This window comes from Bombina bombina, chromosome 3 (assembly GCF_027579735.1).
Source record: "Bombina bombina isolate aBomBom1 chromosome 3, aBomBom1.pri, whole genome shotgun sequence".
Lineage (NCBI taxonomy): Eukaryota > Metazoa > Chordata > Amphibia > Anura > Bombinatoridae > Bombina > Bombina bombina.
The window spans coordinates 1,152,661,012-1,152,685,147 of record NC_069501.1 but is presented as its reverse complement, the minus strand read 5'-3'; the positions used below and the strand labels follow the sequence as shown (position 1 = coordinate 1,152,685,147).

At 42.5% G+C, this 24,136-nt stretch overlaps 1 protein-coding gene across 1 annotated transcript in view; it reads left to right on the top strand.

The window, feature by feature from the left end:
• ATM (ATM serine/threonine kinase) overlaps positions 1-24,136 on the top strand; it is a 925,848-nt gene that overhangs the window by 450,524 nt on the left and 451,188 nt on the right. Inside the window, exons 33-35 of the mRNA XM_053708547.1 lie at positions 8-103; positions 265-436; positions 1,784-1,925. Of these exons, the coding sequence (XP_053564522.1) occupies positions 8-103; positions 265-436; positions 1,784-1,925 (410 nt within the window). The remainder of the gene's footprint in view (positions 1-7; positions 104-264; positions 437-1,783; positions 1,926-24,136) is intronic.

Genomic DNA, 24,136 nt, shown 5'->3' with positions numbered 1-24,136 from the left:
TAACCAGGAACCCCTCATGATGGTGTCATTGCACAGCTAGTTGTGAGATTGCTACTGCTCTCAAAGATTGCTGTCCATCACTCTAATGGAAAAGAAATTCTAGGTAAGTAAATAATCATCATATTTGTGTCATCACATTCTTGTAAATCATTGGGTCTAGTTTTTGCTTTTTCATGTTCATCCCAATCCCAGTTCAAATTCAAAACCCCTAACAAATTACAAATATGCCATTTATGTCATCCATTGCCATGTTTTTATTTGCAGAAGCAGTTGGGAGCTGTCTCGGAGAACTGGGCCCTATTGACTTGTCCACCATAGCCCTACAGCACAGAAAAGATCCTGTTTATTTAAAAGCTATTGAACTGTTTGATGAAAAAGAGCTTCAGTGGCTGCTCGTCATTCTGACTTTAATAAACAGTGCATTGACTGATCCCTGGTGCGTATTATTTATTGTTCTACTTATGTTTATCTATGTTGTGGCAACGTCATTGGTTTATAATGCTGGGGTATATCATTATTCTGGTAGCAGTTTACCTGTTGGTTGCTCTTAAATTGTTACTTCACTGTAATTGCTGTATTGGAACATTACTCAGGGGCGGAGCTACCACTGGTGCAGCTAGTGCAGTGGCACCAGGGCCCAAGTACTGTGGGGCCCATAGCAGCAAGTTTATACATAGGAGAGTGCAGAATTTGTACAATCCTAATGCAGGCTTGTCTTTAATTAGTGCAGGTCTATTCTATCTATCTAATCTATCTATCTGTCTATCTCTTTAGCTATAGCAGCATGTATATTATGATTTGCTAACCACTAAGTTACCATTGGGTGACCAAAACATATTGAACCAGGTCCCTGTGTTTGGCCTACTTTTAAAGGGACATAAAAGTGCAAAAATAAAATGTTCTTAAATGTTAGAACAGTTTATTATTGCACTATTGATTGCATATAACTGCAAGGGGAATAAACACTTAGTTAAAGTTAGCTTCAGAGCAGCAATGCACTACTGGAGCTAGCTATAAACACATCATGTGAGGCCATAACAAGAGACTTTGTGTAGCCGCCAATCAGCATCTAGCTCTGAGTAGTGCGTTGCTGCTGATATATACATATTCTTTAAAACAAAGGATGCCAAGTGAACAATGTACATCTGGTAACATAAGTGACTTTAAAAGTGTCTTAAAATTACATTATCTGAAATCATGCCTTTTTAATTTTGACTTTCCTATCACTTTAATATTTTTAGTTTCTAAGTAAAAAAGGATAAATAAATATAAAATACACGTTACAATACTAGTTTATACGTAGATGAACTGGCCAATATAAATGTCTCATTAGTATAGTAAAGGAATGGCAGACCATTATTTTCCCAAAAAGTATATGCTGTAAATGTAATGTCATCATTCTCTAAGTAGCTTAAAATTAAATACCTTAAAAGTGAATCCACAGGTGTAGGATGTACTTCTGCAGAATATACTGCAATGTATTAACACAGTTGTTTATTCTGTAAAGGGATAATTACAGCTGGTCAAATACAGCATATTTACCTATTGGATTTTACACCATGATCCTGCTGCTTAGAAGACTTATATTATCTATATTGTAATTATATGGGATCTTCTTTTTGCCATTTTGGTGCCAGGAAGCTCCTTCAGCTGCAGTCATTACGTTCTGTCTCAGTTTTTTCACAGTTGCTATCAAACCATAGCTCTTCTATTTTACGATTATTAAAAATAATATAATTTGTTGCACATCATATTAATTATATCTGCATTTCTCTTGCATCAGTATACAGGTACGTTCGGCAGCAGCTACTTGCTTAAAAAATGTTTTGGCCACAAAAAGCGGTAATAAGTTCTGGGAGACTTACAAGGACAGTGGAGATCCAATGATGGTCTATTTTCAGCCTTTCCGTGTATCCAAGAAAAAGGTGGGTGTGATCTTTTTTACTGTAGTATTTAGTGATTAGATCATTAAAAATGACTTACTTTGTCAATGTGATATTTTATAATGACTGTCTTAGCCAAGGAAATATCTAAACTGACAAGTCAAGTGCAATATAACTTTATGTTCTACTGTACAATTGTACCAGTAAAATCAATACAAGTGTATGTGGTGAGATGATACTACACAGGTACAAAACCCTTTATTCAAACTGCTTGGGACCAGTAGAGGTTTCAGAATATTTGTAAAATGGTACAGCTTGGAGAGGGGATGAGACCAAGTGTAAACAATATCTTATGTAATTTATGCAATATTGTCATAATGCAGCTAATAGTAGTTTTATATTATGTTAAAGGGACAGTCAAGTCCCCAAAAAACTTTCATGTTTCAAATAGTGCATGTAATTTTAAACAACTTTCCAATTTACTTTTATCACCAATTTCTTTTGCATGATGTACCGAGTCCACGGATTCATCCTAACTTGTGGGATATTGTCCTTCCTAACAGGAAGTAGCAAAGAGAGCACCACAGCAGAGCTGTCTATATAGCTCCCCCCTTAACTCCACCCCCCAGTCATTCTCCTTTGCTTGCTCTAAGCAGGAAGAGTAAAGAGAAGAGGTGTTAAACTGTTAGTTTTATTTTATCTTCAATGAAGTGTTTGTTATTTTTAAATGGTACCGGTGTTGTACTATTTACTCTCAGGCAGGAAATAGATGAACATTTCTCTTGTAAGGTGTATCCAGTCCACGGATCATCCATTACTTGTGGGATATTCTCATTCCCAACAGGAAGTTGCAAGAGGACTCCCACAGCAGAGCTGTTATATAGCTCCTCCCCTAACTGCCATATCCAGTCATTCTCTTGCAACTCTCAACATGCATGGAGGTAGTATGAGAGAGTGGAGAAATTATATCCCAGGGATATCTTCTGGATTTCAAAGCTTCCCCCCCCCAAATGGGAGTTTTCACCTTTCACAATTATCTGCAAACCAGATAAAGAGAGAGGCATTCTTACACTGTGTACGAGACCTCCTAGTTATGGGAGTGATCCATTCAGTTCCAAAGGAGGAACAGGGACAGGGTTTTTACTCAAATCTGTTTGTGGTTCCCAAAAAAGAGGGAACCTTCAGACCAATTTTGGATCTAAAGATCTTAAACAAATTCCTCAGAGTTCCATCATTCAAGATGGAAACTATTCGTACCATCCTACCTATGATCCAGGAGGGTCAATGTATGACTACAGTGGATTTAAAGGATGCTTATCTTCACATTCCGATACACAAAGATCATCATCGGTTTCTCAGGTTTGTCTTTCTAGACAGGCATTACCAGTTTGTAGCCCTTCCCTTTGGATTAGCTACAGCCCCAAGAATCTTTACGAAGGTTCTGGGGTCGCTTCTGGCGGTCCTAAGACCGCGGGGCATATCAGTGGCCCCTTATTTAGACGACATCCTGATACAGGCGTCAAACTTCCAAATTGCCAAGTCTCATACGGACGTAGTACTGGCATTTCTGAGATCGCATGGGTGGAAAGTGAACGAGGAAAAGAGTTCTCTATCCCCACTCACAAGAGTTTCCTTCCTAGGGACTCTGATAGATTCTGTAGAAATGAAAATTTACCTGACGGAGTCCAGGTTATCAAAGCTTCTAAATTCCTGCCGTGTTCTTCATTCCATTCTGCGCCCTTCGGTGGCTCAGTGCATGGAAGTAATCGGCGTAATGGTAGCGGCAATGGATATAGTGCCGTTTGCACGACTACATCTCAGACCGCTGTAACTATGCATGCTCAGTCAGTGGAACGGGGATTACACAGATTTGTCCCCTCTACTAAATCTGGATCAAGAGACCAGGGATTCTCTTCTCTGGTGGCTATCTCGGGTCCATCTGTTCAAAGGTATGACCTTTCGCAGGCCAGATTGGACAATTGTAACAACAGATGCCAGCCTTCTAGGTTGGGGTGCAGTCTGAAACTCCCTGAAGGCTCAGGGATCAGGAGGAGACACTCCTTCCAATAAATATTCTGGAACTGAGAGCGATATTCAATGCTCTTCAGGCTTGGCCTCAGTTAGCAACTCTGAGGTACATCAGATTTCAGTCGGCTTACATCAGACTGTGGCTTACATCAACCATCAAGGGGGAACAAGAAGTTCCCTAGCGATGTTAGAAGTCTCAAAGATAATTCGCTGGGCAGAGATTCACTCTTGCCACCTATCAGCTATCCATATCCCAGGTGTAGAGAACTGGGAGGCGGATTTTCTAAGTCGTCAGACTTTTCATCTGGGAGAGTGGGAACTCCATCTGGAGGTGTTTGCCCAATTGATTCATCGTTGGGGCAAACCAGAACTGGATCTCATGGCGTCTCGCCAGAACGCCAAGTTTCCTTGTTACGGATCCAGGTCCAGGGATCCCAAGGCGACACTGATAGATGCTCTAGCAGCGCCCTGGTCTTTCAACCTGGCTTATGTATTTCCTCCGTTTCCTCTCCTCCCTCGACTGATTGCCAAGGTCAAGCAGGAGAGAGCATCAGTGATTTTGATAGCGCCTGCGTGGCCACGCAGGACCTGGTATGCAGATCTGGTGGACATGTCATCCTTTCCACCATGGACTCTGCCTCTGAGACAGGACCTTCTACGTTGGGGTCCTTTCGACCATCCAAATCTAATTACTCTGAGACTGACTGCCTGGAGATTGAATGCTTGATTTTATCAAAGCGTGGCTTCTCCGAGTCAGTCATTGATACCTTAATACAGGCACGAAAGCCTGTCACCAGGAAAATTTACCATAAGATTTGGCATAAATATCTTTATTGGTGTGAATCCAAAGGTTACTCATGGAGTAAGGTCAGGATTCCCAGAATATTATCCTTTCTTCAAGATGTTTTGGAAAAAGGATTGTCAGCTAGTTCCTTAAAAGGACAGATTTCTGCTCTGTCTATTCTTTTGCACAAACGTCTGGCAGATGTTCCAGACGTTCAGGCATTTTGTCAGGCTTTGGTTAGAATCAAGCCTGTGTTTAAACCTGTTGCTCCCCCATGGAGCTTAAATTTGGTTCTTAAGGTTCTTCAAGGAGTTCCGTTTGAACCTCTTCATTCCATAGATATGAAACTTTTTTTTTTTTTTTTCAAAGAGCTTTATTGTCATAATAATAATCAAAGTACAAACTTGGCTCTGGTTACAATATGAGCCTATAGAATTTCTCAAAAGCAAGTGATTTACATAAACATGGGTGGCTACTAATGAATCAAAGAAGACAAGTTTAAGATATTTTTCTGCTCCATGACAATTACAAGGAATGACCTCTACCAGTACCAAAAGAAAGTTCATGAGCCACTTTTGGGCTAAGAGAGAGTCCATCGTAGCATTTGGTTGGTAAGGAGCTAGTGAGATAAATTCAGAGTATCATAGAGAAAAAGATTATACCTTCAAATATTATTTTTTCGCCAATCGGCAACAAGTCTATTTTTTTGTTTCATTCAAAATGTCATATACATCAATGTGGTATCACACCACAAAGTGAGCAATGGGGTAAGAGGGGTAGGAGGAGGGGAAGGGTCCTAGGGAGGTTATTAGCTTAATAGTGTGCGTCTGGTAGATTTTGGTCAGTAGTCCAGTAAGTGTGTGGTACTATTCCTTTTTATGTATTTTTAAAATTTCCTTCTGACCTAGCAAAAAGTCGCCTCACGCTCTAGTCGTCCCTGTGTGCATTCCAACGCATCATCATGTACTCGTGTTTCCAACCTGCCTAACCCAAGCAAGTGGTACCTTTCCATGAGTAGTAAGCTATCTACTTGTTGTTTCCAAGATATAAGGGTTGGGGTTTCGGTGGATTTCCATTTTTATGGTATTAGGGTTTTAGCGCTGTTAATCATTATGTATAATAGATTCTGTTTAACGTCGTCTTTAAGGTTCGGTAGGTCATGGAACAGCAGTAATCTAGGATCCTTGGCTAAGTTCGTGTCTAAGGTAATCTTTATGTGTCTTATGATGTTTTCCCAGTAGGAGTCCAGTTTCTCGCATTCCCACCACACGTGGAGCATATCTGCAGGTAGCCCGCAGCCCCTCCAGCATCTATTGCTGGTCTGCTTGTATATTTTTGTATTTTTACAGGGGTAAGGTACCATCTAGACATATATTTATAGTTTTTTTCCTGTATTTTGGCCAAGACAGAAGCTTTTTTGTGGTTGCGGAAAATCCGCATCCATTCCCCATACGAAATTTCAGTGTTTAGTTCTCTGGCCCATTTATGACAGAATGAAGGTAGCTGCTCTTTTTCAGTGTTCATTAGTAATTTGTATAGTGTTGATATAAGGTGGCGTGGAGGCAGCACAGAGGTACATAGCGTTTCAAAATGTGTGCGTTGTCTTTTAGTGTCTTTTTGTAATTTGTGGGAGTTTATGTAGTGGGACAGTTGTGCGTGTATGAACCACGCCTGTGGGTTGTCGCCCAATATCCCCTCCAACTCAGTCAATGGCAATATTTTCCCTCCATTCAATACTGTGTGGAGAGTGCAGTCTTTTAGTTGGGTTGGAGAGCCCGATGTCGGTCTAAGTTTGGTCATGAATGGTAGGTCAGGATTTCCAGCAAGAGGGGTCAGCGGTGCTGGTCTGGATGTTATTTGTGTGCTAGTGTTAATCAACGCATCCCATTTTTGGAGCGCTTCCTCCAGTAGGGGATAGTTACCAATGTTTCCAGGTCTTTGTTTTGTCTGCAACCAAGCAACTCCTCCAATATTATCAACCTGTAGGATTTCCCTATCTAAGCCTATCCACTGCCTAGTGCTTGAGTTGTGGCTCCAATCCACTATTTTCTGCAAGACTATCGCTGTTCTGTATAGAGTTTGGTAAGCCCAACCCTCCTCTTTCTCTTGACATATATAGAGTTTTCCTAGGCACTCTGGGTTTGATCCCATTCCATATGAATTTTTCTATGTTACCTTGCAGCTGGGTTAGGTAATCTTTTGGCAATGGAATGGGCAAAGCCTGTAATATGTATAGAATGCGGGGGAGGATATTCATCTTGATGGTATGTATCCTATCTATCCAGGACAGTGTCTTATTTTTCCATCTGGAGAGGTCATTTGTGACTTCTTTTTCCAACATTGGTGTGTCCGGTCCATGGCGTCATCCTTACTTGTGGGAATATCTCTTCCCCAACAGGAAATGGCAAAGAGTCCCAGCAAAGCTGGCCATATAGTCCCTCCTAGGCTCCGCCCACCCCAGTCATTCTCTTTGCCGTTGCACAGGCAACATCTCCACGGAGATGGTTAAGAGTTTTTTGGTGTTTAAATGTAGTTTTTTATTCTTCTATCAAGTGTTTGTTATTTTAAAATAGTGCTGGTATGTACTATTTACTCTGAAACAGAAAAGGATGAAGATTTCTGTTTGTGAGAGGAAGATGATTTTAGCAGACAGTAACTAAAATCGATTGCTGTTTCCACATAGGACTGTTGAGATGAAGTAACTTCAGTTGGGGGAAACAGTTAGCAGACTTTTCTGCTTAAGGTATGACTAGCCATATTTCTAACAAGACCATGTAATGCTGGAAGGCTGTCATTTCCCCTCATGGGGACCGGTAAGCCATTTTCTTAGTCAAACAAACAGAATAAAGGGCTCAATATGGGCTATAAAACTGGTAGACACTTTTATGGGCTAAATCGATTGCTTTATTTGGGCATTTTATTCATGTTTATGCTGATAATTCACATTTATAAACTTGGGGAACGTTTATTAACGGCAGGCACTATGTTAGACACCTTTTCCAGTCAGGGGGCCTTCCCAGTTGTAGGCTGAGCCTCATTTTCGCGCCATTACTGCGCAGTTGTTTTTTGAGAGCAGGACATGCAGATGCATGTGTGAGGATCTGAAAGTAGCTGGAAAAGTTTCTAGAAGGCGTCACTTGGTATCGTATTCCCCTCTGGGCTTGGTTGGGTCTCAGCAAAGGCTATAGCTGGGACTGTATAGGGGTTAAATTTGTAAACGGCTCCGGTTCCGTTATTTTAAGGGTTAAAGCTCTGAAATTTGGTGTGCAATACTCTTAATGCTTTAAGACACTGTGGTGAAATTTTGGTAATTTTTGAACAATTCCTTCATACTTTTTCACATATTCAGTAATAAAGTGTTTTCTGTTTAAAATTTAAAGAGACAGTAACGGTTTAGTTTTAAAACGTTTTTTGTGCTTTATTGACAAGTTTAAGCCTGTTTAACATGTCTGTGCCTTCGGATAAGCTATGTTCTAAATGTATGAAAGCCAATGTGTCTCCCCATTTAAATTTGTGTGATAATTGTGCCATAGCGTCCAAACAAAGTAAGGACAGTACTGCCACAGATAATGAAATTGCCCAAGATGATTCCTCAGATGAGGGGAGTAAACATGATACTACATCATCCCCTACTGTGTCTACACCAGTTTTGCCCACGCAGGAGGCCCCTAGTACATCTAGCGCGCCAATGCTTATTACCATGCAACAATTGACCGCTGTAATGGATAACTCCATAGCAAATATTTTATCCAAAATGCCTACATATCAGAGAAAGCGCGATTGCTCTGTTTTAAACACTGAAGAGCAGGAGGGCGCTGATGATAATTGTTCTGTCATACCCTCACACCAATCTGAAGTGGCCATGAGGGAGGTTTTGTCAGATGGGGAAATTTCAGATTCAGGAAAAATTTCTCAACAAGCTGAACCTGATGTTGTGACATTTAAATTTAAATTAGAACATCTCTGTGCACTGCTTAAGGAGGTGTTATCTACTCTGGATGATTGTGACAATTTGGTCATTCCAGAGAAATTATGCAAGATGGACAAGTTCCTAGAGGTTCCGGTGCACCCCGACGCTTTTCCTATACCCAAGCGGGTGGCGGACATAGTGAATAAGGAGTGGGAAAAGCCCGGCATACCTTTTGTTCCCCCCCCCTATATTTAAGAAATTATTTCCTATGGTCGACCCCAGAAAGGACTTATGGCAGACAGTCCCTAAGGTCGAGGGGGCAGTTTCTACTCTAAACAAACGCACTACTATTCCTATCGAGGATAGTTGTGCTTTCAAAGATCCTATGGATAAAAAATTGGAGGGTTTGCTTAAGAAGATTTTTGTACAGCAAGGTTACCTTCTACAACCCATTTCGTGCATTGTCCCTGTCACTACAGCAGCGTGGTTCTGGTTCGAGGAACTAGAAAAGTCGCTCAGTAGAGAGACTCCATATGAGGAGGTCATGGACAGAGTTCATGCACTTAAGTTGGCTAACTCTTTTATTTTAGATGCCGCTTTGCAATTAGCTAGATTAGCGGCGAAAAATTCAGGGTTTGCAATCATGGCGCGCAGAGCACTTTGGCTAAAGTCTTGGTCAGCGGATGTGTCATCCAAGACAAAATTGCTTAACATCCCTTTCAAAGGTAAAACTCTATTTGGACCAGAATTGAAAGAGATTATCTCAGACATCACTGGGGGAAAGGGCCACGCCCTTCCACAAGATAGGCCTTTCAAGGCCAAGAATAAGTCTAATTTTAGTTCCTTTCGCAATTTCAGGAACGGACCAGCCTCTAATTCTGCATCCTCTAAGCAAGAGGGTAATGCCTCACAACCCAAACCAGCCTGGAAACCGATGCAAGGCTGGAACAAGAGTAAGCAGGCCAAGAAGCCTGCTGCTGCTAACAAAACAGCATGAAGGAGTAGCCCCCGATCCGGGACCGGATCTAGTAGGGGCAGACTCTCTCTCTTTGCTCAGGCTTGGGCAAGAGATGTTCAGGATCCCTGGGCGCTAGAAATACTTTCTCAGGGTTATTTTCTGGAATTCATGGAACTACCCCCAAGGGGAAGGTTCCACATGTCTCACTTATTTTTAAACCAAATAAAGAGACAGGCGTTCTTACATTGTGTAGAAGACCTGTTAAAGATGGGAGTGATACACCCAGTTCCAATAAAGGAACAAGGAATGGGATTTTATTCCAATCTGTTCGTAGTTCCCAAAAAAGAGGGAACTTTCAGACCAATTTTGGATTTGAAGATCCTAAACAAATTTCTCAGGGTACCATCGTTCAAGATGGAAACCATTCGAACGATTCTACCCACTATCCAGGAAGGTCAATTTATGACTACCGTGGATCTAAAGGATGCGTACCTACATATTCCTATCCACAAAGAACATCATCAGTTCCTAAGGTTCGCCTTTCTGGACAAACATTACCAGTTTGTGGCCCTCCCATTCGGGTTAGCCACTGCTCCAAGGATTTTCACAAAGGTACTAGGGTCCCTTCTAGCGGTTCTAAGACCGAGGGGCATTGCAGTTGTACCTTACTTGGACGACATTCTAATACAAGCGTCGTCCCTGTCAAAAGCAAATGCTCATACAGACATCGTTCTGGCCTTTCTCAGATCACACGGATGGAAGGTGAACATAGAAAAAAGTTCTCTGTCTCCGTCAACAAGAGTTCCCTTCTTGGGAACAATAATAGATTCCTTAGAAATGAGGATTTTTCTGACAGAGGTCAGAAAGTCAAAACTTCTAAGCACTTGTCAAGTTCTTCATTCTGTTCCACGTCCTTCCATAGCGCAGTGCATGGAAGTAGTAGGGTTGATGGTTGCAGCAATGGACATAGTTCCTTTTGCACGAATTCATCTAAGACGATTACAACTGTGCATGCTCAAACAGTGGAATGGGGATTATACAGACTTGTCTCCAATGATTCAAGTAGATCAGAAGACCAGAGATTCACTCCGTTGGTGGCTGACCCTGGACCATCTATCCCAGGGAATGAGCTTCCACAGACCAGAGTGGGTCATTGTCACGACCGACGCCAGTCCTAGTGGGCTGGGGAGCGGTCTGGGAGTCCCTGAAAGCTCAGGGACTATGGTCTCGGGAAGAGTCTCTTCTCCCGATAAACATTCTGGAACTAAGAGCAATCTTCAATGCTCTAAGGGCTTGGCCTCAGCTAGCAAAGGCCAGATTCATAAGATTCCAATCAGACAACATGACGACCGTTGCGTATATCAATCATCAGGGGGGAACAAGGAGTTCCCTGGCGATGAAAGAAGTGACCAAAATAATTCAATGGGCGGAGGATCACTCCTGCCACCTATCTGCGATCCACATCCCAGGTGTGGAAAACTGGGAAGCGGATTATCTGAGTCGTCAGACATTCCATCCGGGGGAGTGGGAACTCCACCCGGAGATCTTTGCCCAACTAACTCAATTATGGGGCATTCCAGACATGGATCTGATGGCATCTCGTCAGAACTTCAAGGTTCCTTGCTACGGGTCCAGATCCAGGGATCCCAAGGCAACTCTAGTCGATGCACTAGTAGCACCTTGGACCTTCAACCTAGCTTATGTATTTCCACCGTTTCCTCTCATTCCCAGGCTGGTAGCCAGGATCAAACAGGAGAGGGCCTCTGTGATCTTGATAGCTCCTGCGTGGCCACGCAGGACTTGGTATGCAGATCTAGTGGACATGTCATCCTGTCCGCCTTGGTCTCTACCTCTAAGACAGGACCTTCTGATACAGGGTCCATTCAGACATCAAAATCTAACTTCTCTGAAGCTGACTGCTTGGAAATTGAACGCTTGATTTTATCAAAACGTGGTTTTTCTGAGTCGGTTATTGATACCCTGATACAGGCTAGGAAGCCTGTTACCAGAAAGATTTACCATAAAATATGGCGTAAATACCTATACTGGTGCGAATCCAAACGTTACTCCTGGAGTAAGGTTAGGATCCCTAGGATATTGTCCTTTCTACAAGAAGGTTTAGAAAAGGGTTTATCAGCTAGTTCATTAAAGGGACAGATTTCAGCTCTGTCCATCTTGTTACACAGGCGTCTGTCAGAAAATCCAGACGTCCAGGCCTTTTGTCAGGCTTTAGCTAGGATCAAGCCTGTGTTTAAAGCTGTTGCTCCGCCATGGAGTTTAAACTTAGTTCTTAACGTTTTACAGGGTGTTCCGTTTGAACCCCTTCATTCCATTGATATAAAATTGTTATCTTGGAAAGTTCTGTTTTTAATGGCTATTTCCTCGGCTCGAAGAGTCTCTGAGTTATCAGCTTTACATTGTGATTCTCCTTATCTGATTTTTCACTCAGACAAGGTAGTTCTGCGTACTAAACCTGGGTTCTTACCTAAGGTAGTCACTAACAGGAATATCAATCAAGAGATTGTTGTTCCATCCTTGTGTCCAAATCCTTCTTCAAAGAAGGAACGTCTTCTACACAATCTGGATGTAGTTCGTGCCCTCAAGTTCTACTTGCAGGCAACTAAAGATTTTCGCCAAACTTCTTCCCTGTTTGTCGTTTATTCTGGACAGAGGAGAGGTCAAAAAGCTTCTGCTACCTCTCTCTCTTTTTGGCTTCGTAGCATAATACGTTTAGCCTATGAGACTGCTGGACAGCAGCCTCCTGAAAGAATTACAGCTCACTCCACTAGAGCTGTGGCTTCCACTTGGGCCTTTAAGAATGAGGCCTCTGTTGAACAGATTTGCAAGGCTGCAACTTGGTCTTCGCTTCATACTTTTTCCAAATTTTACAAATTTGACACTTTTGCTTCTTCGGAGGCTATTTTTGGGAGAAAGGTTCTTCAGGCAGTGGTTCCTTCTGTATAATGAGCCTGCCTATCCCTCCCGTCATCCGGGTACTTTTGCTTTGGTATTGGTATCCCAGAAGTAATGATGACCCGTGGACTGATCACACATAACAGAAGAAAACATAATTTATGCTTACCTGATAAATTCCTTTCTTCTGTTGTGTGATCAGTCCACGGCCCGCCCTGTTTTAAGGCAGGTAAATATCTTTTAAATTATACTCCAGTCACCACTTCACCCTTGGTTACTCCTTTCTCGTTGATTCTTGGTCGAATGACTGGGACTGACGTAGAGGGGAGGAGCTATATGCAGCTCTGCTGGGTGAATCCTCTTGCATTTCCTGTTGGGGAGGAGTTATATCCCAGAAGTAATGATGACCCGTGGACTGATCACACAACAGAAGAAAGGAATTTATCAGGTAAGCATAAATTATGTTTTTTCCATCTGGAGAGGTCATTTGTGACTTCTTTTTCCAACATTGGTGTGTCCGGTCCATGGCATCATCCTTACTTGTGGGAATATCTCTTCCCCAACAGGAAATGGCAAAGAGTCCCAGCAAAGCTGGCCATATAGTCCCTCCTAGGCTCCGCCCACCCCAGTCATTCTCTTTGCCGTTGCACAGGCAACATCTCCACGGAGATGGTTAAGAGTTTTTTGGTGTTTAAATGTAGTTTTTTATTCTTCTATCAAGTGTTTGTTATTTTAAAATAGTGCTGGTATGTACTATTTACTCTGAAACAGAAAAGGATGAAGATTTCTGTTTGTGAGAGGAAGATGATTTTAGCAGACAGTAACTAAAATCGATTGCTGTTTCCACATAGGACTGTTGAGATGAAGTAACTTCAGTTGGGGGAAACAGTTAGCAGACTTTTCTGCTTAAGGTATGACTAGCCATATTTCTAACAAGACCATGTAATGCTGGAAGGCTGTCATTTCCCCTCATGGGGACCGGTAAGCCATTTTCTTAGTCAAACAAACAGAATAAAGGGCTCAATATGGGCTATAAAACTGGTAGACACTTTTATGGGCTAAATCGATTGCTTTATTTGGGCATTTTATTCATGTTTATGCTGATAATTCACATTTATAAACTTGGGGAACGTTTATTAACGGCAGGCACTATGTTAGACACCTTTTCCAGTCAGGGGGCCTTCCCAGTTGTAGGCTGAGCCTCATTTTCGCGCCATTACTGCGCAGTTGTTTTTTGAGAGCAGGACATGCAGATGCATGTGTGAGGATCTGAAAGTAGCTGGAAAAGTTTCTAGAAGGCGTCACTTGGTATCGTATTCCCCTCTGGGCTTGGTTGGGTCTCAGCAAAGGCTATAGCTGGGACTGTATAGGGGTTAAATTTGTAAACGGCTCCGGTTCCGTTATTTTAAGGGTTAAAGCTCTGAAATTTGGTGTGCAATACTCTTAATGCTTTAAGACACTGTGGTGAAATTTTGGTAATTTTTGAACAATTCCTTCATACTTTTTCACATATTCAGTAATAAAGTGTTTTCTGTTTAATATTTAAAGAGACAGTAACGGTTTTGTTTTAAAACGTTTTTTGTGCTTTATTGACAAGTTTAAGCCTGTTTAACATGTCTGTGCCTTCGGATAAGCTATGTTCTAAATGTATGAAAGCCAATGTGTCTCCCCATTTAAATTTGTGTGATAATTGTGCCATAGCGTCCAAACAAAGTAAGGACAGTACTGCCACAGATAATGAAATTGCCCAAGATGATTCCTCAGATGAGGGGAGTAAACATGATACTACATCATCCCCTACTGTGTCTACACCAGTTTTGCCCACGCAGGAGGCCCCTAGTACATCTAGCGCGCCAATGCTTATTACCATGCAACAATTGACCGCTGTAATGGATAACTCCATAGCAAATATTTTATCCAAAATGCCTACATATCAGAGAAAGCGCGATTGCTCTGTTTTAAACACTGAAGAGCAGGAGGGCGCTGATGATAATTGTTCTGTCATACCCTCACACCAATCTGAAGTGGCCATGAGGGAGGTTTTGTCAGATGGGGAAATTTCAGATTCAGGAAAAATTTCTCAACAAGCTGAACCTGATGTTGTGACATTTAAATTTAAATTAGAACATCTCTGTGCACTGCTTAAGGAGGTGTTATCTACTCTGGATGATTGTGACAATTTGGTCATTCCAGAGAAATTATGCAAGATGGACAAGTTCCTAGAGGTTCCGGTGCACCCCGACGCTTTTCCTATACCCAAGCGGGTGGCGGACATAGTGAATAAGGAGTGGGAAAAGCCCGGCATACCTTTTGTTCCCCCCCCCTATATTTAAGAAATTATTTCCTATGGTCGACCCCAGAAAGGACTTATGGCAGACAGTCCCTAAGATCGAGGGGGCAGTTTCTACTCTAAACAAACGCACTACTATTCCTATCGAGGATAGTTGTGCTTTCAAAGATCCTATGGATAAAAAATTGGAGGGTTTGCTTAAGAAGATTTTTGTACAGCAAGGTTACCTTCTACAACCCATTTCGTGCATTGTCCCTGTCACTACAGCAGCGTGGTTCTGGTTCGAGGAACTAGAAAAGTCGCTCAGTAGAGAGACTCCATATGAGGAGGTCATGGACAGAGTTCACGCACTTAAATTGGCTAACTCTTTTATTTTAGATGCCGCTTTGCAATTAGCTAGATTAGCGGCGAAAAATTCAGGGTTTGCAATCATGGCGCGCAGAGCACTTTGGCTAAAGTCTTGGTCAGCGGATGTGTCATCCAAGACAAAATTGCTTAACATCCCTTTCAAAGGTAAAACTCTATTTGGACCAGAATTGAAAGAGATTATCTCAGACATCACTGGGGGAAAGGGCCACGCCCTTCCACAAGATAGGCCTTTCAAGGCCAAGAATAAGTCTAATTTTAGTTCCTTTCGCAATTTCAGGAACGGACCAGCCTCTAATTCTGCATCCTCTAAGCAAGAGGGTAATGCCTCACAACCCAAACCAGCCTGGAAACCGATGCAAGGCTGGAACAAGAGTAAGCAGGCCAAGAAGCCTGCTGCTGCTAACAAAACAGCATGAAGGAGTAGCCCCCAATCCGGGACCGGATCTAGTAGGGGCAGACTCTCTCTCTTTGCTCAGGCTTGGGCAAGAGATGTTCAGGATCCCTGGGCGCTAGAAATACTTTCTCAGGGTTATTTTCTGGAATTCAGGGAACTACCCCCAAGGGGAAGGTTCCACATGTCTCACTTATTTTTAAACCAAATAAAGAGACAGGCGTTCTTACATTGTGTAGAAGACCTGTTAAAGATGGGAGTGATACACCCAGTTCCAATAAAGGAACAAGGAATGGGATTTTATTCCAATCTGTTCGTAGTTCCCAAAAAAGAGGGAACTTTCAGACCAATTTTGGATTTGAAGATCCTAAACAAATTTCTCAGGGTACCATCGTTCAAGATGGAAACCATTCGAACGATTCTACCCACTATCCAGGAAGGTCAATTTATGACTACCGTGGATCTAAAGGATGCGTACCTACATATTCCTATCCACAAAGAACATCATCAGTTCCTAAGGTTCGCCTTTCTGGACAAACATTACCAGTTTGTGGCCCTCCCATTCGGGTTAGCCACTGCTCCAAGGATTTTCACAAAGGTACTAGGGTCCCTTCTAGCGGTTCTAAGACCGAGGGGCATTGCAGTTGTACCTTACTTGGACGACATTCTAATACAAGCGTCGTCCCTGTCAAAAGCAAATGCTCATACAGACATCGTTCTGGCCTTTCTCAGATCACACGGATGGAAGGTGAACATAGAAAAAAGTTCTCTGTCTCCGTCAACAAGAGTTCCCTTCTTGGGAACAATAATAGATTCCTTAGAAATGAGGATTTTTCTGACAGAGGTCAGAAAGTCAAAACTTCTAAGCACTTGTCAAGTTCTTCATTCTGTTCCACGTCCTTCCATAGCGCAGTGCATGGAAGTAGTAGGGTTGATGGTTGCAGCAATGGACATAGTTTCTTTTGCACGAATTCATCTAAGACGATTACAACTGTGCATGCTCAAACAGTGGAATGGGGATTATACAGACTTGTCTCCAATGATTCAAGTAGATCAGAAGACCAGAGATTCACTCCGTTGGTGGCTGACCCTGGACCATCTATCCCAGGGAATGAGCTTCCACAGACCAGAGTGGGTCATTGTCACGACCGACGCCAGTCCTAGTGGGCTGGGGAGCGGTCTGGGAGTCCCTGAAAGCTCAGGGACTATGGTCTCGGGAAGAGTCTCTTCTCCCGATAAACATTCTGGAACTAAGAGCAATCTTCAATGCTCTAAGGGCTTGGCCTCAGCTAGCAAAGGCCAGATTCATAAGATTCCAATCAGACAACATGACGACCGTTGCGTATATCAATCATCAGGGGGGAACAAGGAGTTCCCTGGCGATGAAAGAAGTGACCAAAATAATTCAATGGGCAGAGGATCACTCCTGCCACCTATCTGCGATCCACATCCCAGGTGTGGAAAACTGGGAAGCGGATTATCTGAGTCGTCAGACATTCCATCCGGGGGAGTGGGAACTCCACCCGGAGATCTTTGCCCAACTAACTCAATTATGGGGCATTCCAGACATGGATCTGATGGCGTCTCGTCAGAACTTCAAGGTTCCTTGCTACGGGTCCAGATCCAGGGATCCCAAGGCAACTCTAGTCGATGCACTAGTAGCACCTTGGACCTTCAACCTAGCTTATGTATTTCCACCGTTTCCTCTCATTCCCAGGCTGGTAGCCAGGATCAAACAGGAGAGGGCCTCTGTGATCTTGATAGCTCCTGCGTGGCCACGCAGGACTTGGTATGCAGACCTGGTGAATATGTCATCGGTTCCACCATGGAAGCTACCTTTGAGACAGGACCTTCTTGTTCAGGGTCCATTCGAACATCCAAATCTGGTCTCCCTCCAGCTGACGGCTTGGAGATTGAACGCTTGATTCTATCGAAGCGTGTGTTTTCAGATTCTCTGATAGATACTCTGGTTCAGGCCAGAAAACCGGTAACTAGAAAGATTTACCATAAAATATGGAAAAGATATATCTGTTGGTGTGAATCCAAAGGATTCCCATGGAATAAGATAAACATTCCTAAGATTCTCTCCTTTCTACAAGAAGGTTTGGAGAAAGGATTATCTGCAAGTTCTCTAAAGGGACAGATCTCTGCTTTATCTGTCTTACTACACAAAAGACTGGCAGCTGTGACAGATGTTCAAGCATTTGTTCAGGCTCTGGTTAGGATCAAGCCTGTTTACAGACCTTTGACTCCTCCCTGGAGTCTAAATCTAGTTCTTTCAGTTCTTCAAGGGGTTCCGTTTGAACCTTTACATTCCATAGATATTGTTACTATCTTGGAAAGTTTTGTTTTTGGTTGCAATTTCTTCTGCTAGAAGAGTTTCAAAGTTATCTGCTCTGCAATGTTCTCCGCCCTATCTGGTGTTCCATGCAGATAAGGTGGTTTTGCGTACTAAGCCTGGTTTTCTTCCAAAGGTTGTTTCTAACAAGAATATTAACCAGGAGATAGTTGTACCTTCTTTATGTCCGAATCCAGTTTCAAAGAAGGAACGTTTGTTACACAATTTGGACGTAGTCCGTGCTCTAAAATTCTATTTAGAGGCTACAAAAGATTTCAGACAAACATCTTCTTTGTTTGTTGTCTATTCTGGTAAAAGGAGAGGTCAAAAAGCGACTTCTACCTCTCTTTCCTTTTGGCTTAAAAGCATCATCCGATTGGCTTATGAGACTGCCGGACGGCAGCCTCCTGAAAGAATCACAGCTCACTCCACTAGGGCTGTGGCTTCCACATGGGCCTTCAAGAATGAGGCTTCTGTTGACCAGATATGTAAGGCAGCGACTTGGTCTTCACTGCACACTTTTGCCAAATTTTACAAATTTGATACTTTTGCTTCTTCGGAGGCTATTTTTGGGAGAAAGGTTTTGCAAGCCGTGGTGCCTTCCGTTTAGGTAACCTGATTTGCTCCCTCCCTTCATCCGTGTCCTAAAGCTTTGGTATTGGTTCCCACAAGTAAGGATGACGCCGTGGACCGGACACACAAATGTTGGAAAAAACAGAATTTATGCTTACCTGATAAATTACTTTCTCCAACGGTGTGTCCGGTCCACGGCCCGCCCTGGTTTTTTAATCAGGTCTGATGAATTATTTTCTCTAACTACAGTCACCACGGTACCATATGGTTTCTCCTATATTTTTCCTCCTGTCCGTCGGTCGAATGACTGGGGTGGGCGGAGCCTAGGAGGGACTATATGGCCAGCTTTGCTGGGACTCTTTGCCATTTCCTGTTGGGGAAGAGATATTCCCACAAGTAAGGATGATGCCGTGGACCGGACACACCGTTGGAGAAAGTAATTTATCAGGTAAGCATAAATTCTGTTTTTAATAGGGGAATGTAATTTTTTGTAAATAGGTCGTTAAAGTGGTGTGTGATTTGAATGCCCAGGTATTTTATTTGAGAGTGTTGTATCTTGATGGGGCAAGTGTGTCTGAGGCGTGATATGACAGGTGTCAGGGTGTTTATGTTGATTAGCTCAGATTTAGAAAGGTTTAAATGAAAATTTGATACTTTGCCGTATTCTTCAAATGTTTGTATGAGGGGTGGTAGGGAGCTTTCTATCTTGGCTAATGTAAGTAAAATATCAACGGCATACATTGCCAACTTATATTCCTTTTCCTTGGTAAAGACACCTCTTATTTCTTTTTGCGCCCTAATCCTGCATGCTAGCACCTCAATGGATATAGCGAACAAGAGTGGGGACAGGGGGCATCCCTGTCTCGTCCCGTTTCTAATACTGAAAGGCTCAGATAGGACTGAATTAGTCCTGACCTTCGCCGTTGGGTCAGCGTATAGGGAGAACACATTCTCAATAAAACTATTGCCTATATTCATGCCTCGCAAGGTAGCCCTGAGAAAGTCCCAGTCCACCCTGTCGAAGGCTTTTTCGGCGTCTGTGGAGATGAGAACTAGGTCTTGTCCAGTGTTACGTGCCAAGTCTGCAAGCTGTAGCACCTTAATGGTGTTGTCCCTTGCCTCCCTTTCTGGTATAAAGCCCACTTGATCAGATGATATAAGGTGTGTGAGAAGGGGGTTCAGTCTGTTTGCCAGTATCTTAGCGTATATTTTTACATCTGTATTCAGAAGGGAAATTGGCCGGAAATTTTCTGGTGCATCTGGGGTTTTACCTGGCTTAGGTATCATAATGATGTGAGCTTCTAGCAATAATGCCGGGAAGCCTCCTGTTTGCTTGATTGCATCGAAGAGGAGTAGTAGGTTCGGGGCAAGTATGTGGGCAAATTTTTTATAGTATTTTACTCCGAAGCCGTCTGGGCCTGGACTTTTCCCCGAGGAGAGGGATTTAATTGCGTCTAGGATTTCTTTAATATTGATTGGGGATTCTAATTTTTCTGTTTGGTCTTTGTCTAATTTGGACAGTTTAACTCCTTCTAGGTATTTAGCTATCGCTTGTTCCTTTTGGATTGGTAGACTGTTTTCAGTGTCTGTCTCACCTAAATTATATAATTTCGCAAAGTATGAGCGGAACACCTCTGCAATTGATGTACTGTCATGTTTGACCTGGTTGTGCTTATTTTTAATATGGTGTATATGTGTTTTCAGCTGCCTGCGTTTTAGTGTTCTAGCCAGTAACTTCCCTGCCTTATCTCCCTGCTCGTAGTATCTTTGGCGCAACCGTAAAGCTCTTTTCTGTTGTTCTTGTTGAAGATATACATTAAAATCTGATCTTGTCTGATTGAGGCGGGTCGTGATTTCAGCATTTTGTTTTTTTTTGTGTGTTCCTGTTCTAGTTGCTTGAGGTTCTCTAGTATCGTGTTGTACCTAGTTCTGTGCTGTCTGATTATATGTGCTTTATGTTTCATTAACAGTCCTCGTATTACACATTTATGTGCCTCCCACACACTGACCTGTGACACATCGGGTGTGTTATTAATCTGGAAGTATTCCAGTAGATTTTTCTCTATGTCTGGCTGTATCAAAGGGAGGTCTAGGATACTGTCATCTAGTCTCCAGATGTACGGGGTGACTGGGGAATTTGGCCACTCTATCTGACATGTCACAGGAGCGTGGTCTGACCATGAAATGGAGTGAATTGAAGTGTTCCTGACTAGAGATATGAAACTTTTATCTTGGAAAGTTCTTTTTTTGGTAGCTATTTCCTTGGCTCGTAGAGTCTCCGAGTTATCTGCTTTACAATGTGATTCTCCTTATCTGATCTTCCATACGGATAAGGTAGTCCTGCGTACCAAACCTGGGTTTTTACCTAAGGTGGTATCTAACAAGAATATCAATCAAGAGATTGTTGTTCCATCCTTGTGTCCTAATCCTTCTTCAAAGAAGGAACGTCTATTACACAATCTGGACGTGGTTCGTGTTTTAAAGTTTTACTTACAAGCTACTAAAGATTTTCGTCAAACATCTGCTTTTTTTGTTGTCTACTCTGGACAGAGGAGAGGTCAAGAGGCTTCGGCAACCTCTCTTTCTTTTTGGCTAAGAAGCATAATCCGCTTAGCCTATGAGACTGCTGGACAGCAGCCTCCTGAAAGGATTACAGCTCATTCTACTAGAGCTGTGGCTTCCACTTGGGCCTTTAAAAATGAGGCTTCTGTTGAACAGATTTGCAAGGCGGCAACTTGGTCTTCGCTTCATACTTTTTCCAAATTCTACAAATTTGATACTTTTGCTTCTTCGAGGCTATTTTTGGGAGAAAGGTTTTACAGGCAGTGGTACCTTCTGTTTAAGTACCTGCCTTGTCCCTCCCTTCATCCGCGTACTTTAGCTTTGGTATTGGTATCCCACAAGTAATGGATGATCCGTGGACTGGATACACCTTACAAGAGAAAACACAATTTATGCTTACCTGATAAATTTATTTCTCTTGTGGTGTATCCAGTCCACGGCCCGCCCTGTCATTTTAAGGCAGGTAATTTATTTCATTTAAACTACAGTCACCACTGCACCCTATGGTTTCTCCTTTCTCTGCGTGTTTTCGGTCGAATGACTGGATATGGCAGTTAGGGGAGGAGCTATATAACAGCTCTGCTGTGGGTGTCCTCTTGCAACTTCCTGTTGGGAATGAGAATATCCCACAAGTAATGGATGATCCGTGGACTGGATACACCACAAGAGAAATAAATGTATCAGGTAAGCATAAATTGTGTTTTCTGCCTGGAGGATGATGATCTTAGCATTTGTAACTAAGGTCCACTGCTGTTCCCACAGAAGCTGAGGAGTACAGGAAAACTTCAGTGTGAGGAACGGTTTCTTGCTATACAGCAATGAGGTATGTTCAGTCATATTTTCTGCAGAGACTGTGTTAAATCAGAAAGGCTGACAGTTTCCCCATTAGGGGAAGGGTAAGCAGTAATCCTAGTGTTATCAGAGGTTTTTACTAGCTTGCTTAAAGGGTTAATTTTTTGTGGGCACTCAGTTTGTTATGTGAATTTGGGACAAACGTTTTTGTGTCTGGGAGTAACGTTTTCTGTTTTATGGGACATTTGCTTGAGGGTTCTTTGGGGTTGTTTATAACACACATGGCTTTCAGGCAGGGTTTGTTAGTTTTGTGTAGTTCCCAGCAACATCGAGTGAGGTGGGCGGGGCCTACATTTACAAGCAGCAAGCAACTTCTCCTGAGGTCTTGAGAGTCTTCTGAGGGACTAATTGAAGCTTTAAACCCCATAGTATCTCTTCCTAAGGGCAGATAGGGCCACAGCAGAGCTGTGGCAAGGTGCTAACAGGGGTTTTAACCAGTTTTAGACATTTTTCAATCCGGTTTTTTCATTTGGGGGTTTATTGCTTATTAACTTGTGGTGCAATCCTTCTAAAGCTTAATGGGTACACTGTTAAAATTTCAGAACAATTGAAGCAATTTTAACCTGTTTTGCAGTTTGTGTATGCCTTTTTTTCTCTTAAAGGCACATTACCGTTTTTGCAAATTGTGTTTTTTTCAATAAATAAAGTGTTTTCAAAGCTTGCTTGCTTTATTACTAGTCTGTTAAACATGTCTGACACTGAGGAAACTCATTGTTCAATTTGTTTAGAAGCCATTGTGGAATCCCCTTTTAGAATGTGTCCCACTTGTACTGATATGTCTATAAATTGCATATTTTGACTTATAAAAGTTTGGCATTAGATGACTCTCAGACAGAAGGAAATCAGGTTTTGCCATTTAGTTCTCCCCAAGGGTCACAACCAGTAACGCCCGCACAAGCGACGCCGAGTACTTCTAGTGCATCTATAATTCTTTCACCTTGCAAGATATGGCTTCAGTTATGAATACTACCCTCACAGAGGTTTTATCTAAGCTGCCTGGGTTGCAAGGGAAGCACAGTAGCTCTGGGTTAAGAACAAATGCTGAGCCTTCTGACGCTTTAGTTGCCGTATCCGATATTCCCTCACAATGTTCTGAGGTAGGGATGAGAGATTTGCTCTCTGAGGGAGAGATTTCTGATTCAGGAAAGATGTTCTCTCAGACAGATTCAGATATGACGGCATTTAAATTTAAGCTAGAGCACCATCCGCTTATTGCTCAGGGAGGTTTTAGCTACTCTGGATGATTGTGACCCTATTTTAGTTCCAGAGAAATTGTGTAAAATGGACAAATATTTAGAGGTTCCTGTTTACACTGATGTGTTTCCGGTCCCTAAGAGGATTTCGGACATTGTTACTAAGGAGTGGGATAAACCAGGTATTCCGTTCTCTCCCCCTCCTGTTTTTAAGAAAATGTTTCCCATTTCTGACACCATAAAGGACTCATGGCAGACGGTCCCTAAGGTGGAGGGAGCTATTTCTACCCTGGCTAAGCGTACAACTATACCTATTGAAGACAGTTGTGCTTTCAATGATCCTATGGATAAAAAATTAGAGGGTCTCCTAAAGAAAATTTTTGTTCATCAAGGTTTTCTTCTTCAACCTATAGCATGCATTGTTCCTGTAACCACTGCAGCTGCCTTTTGGTTTGAGGCTCTAGAAGAGGCTCTTCAGATGGAGACCCCACTAGATTATATTTTGGACAGAATTAAGGCTCTTTAGTTGGCTAATTCTTTTATTACAGACGCCGCTTTTCATCTTGCTAAATTAGCGGCTAAGAATTCAGGTTTTGCCATTTTAGCGCGTAGAGCGTTATGGCTTAAGTCCTGGTCAGCTGAAGTCTCATCTAAATCTAAGCTTTTGTCCATCCCTTTCAAAGGTAAGACCCTATTCGGGCCTGCATCGAAAGAGATCATTTCAGACATTACTGGAGGGAAGGGTCATACCCTTCCACAGGATAAGTCAAATAAGACAAGGACCAAACAAAATAATTTTTGTTCCTTTTGAAACTTCAAGAGTGGTCCCTTTACCTCTTCCCCTGCTGCAAAGCAAGAGGGGAACTTTGCTCAATCCAAGCCAACCTGGAGACCTAATCAGGCTTGGAACAAGGGTAAACAGGCCAAAAATCCTGCTGCTGCCACTAAGTCAGCATGAAGGGGTAGCCCACGAACCGGGACCGGATCTAGTAGGGGGCAGACTCTCTCTCTTTGCTCAGGCCTGAACAAGAGACGTTCAGGATTCCTGGGCAGTAGAAATTGTAACCCGGGGATACCTTCTAGATTTCAAGG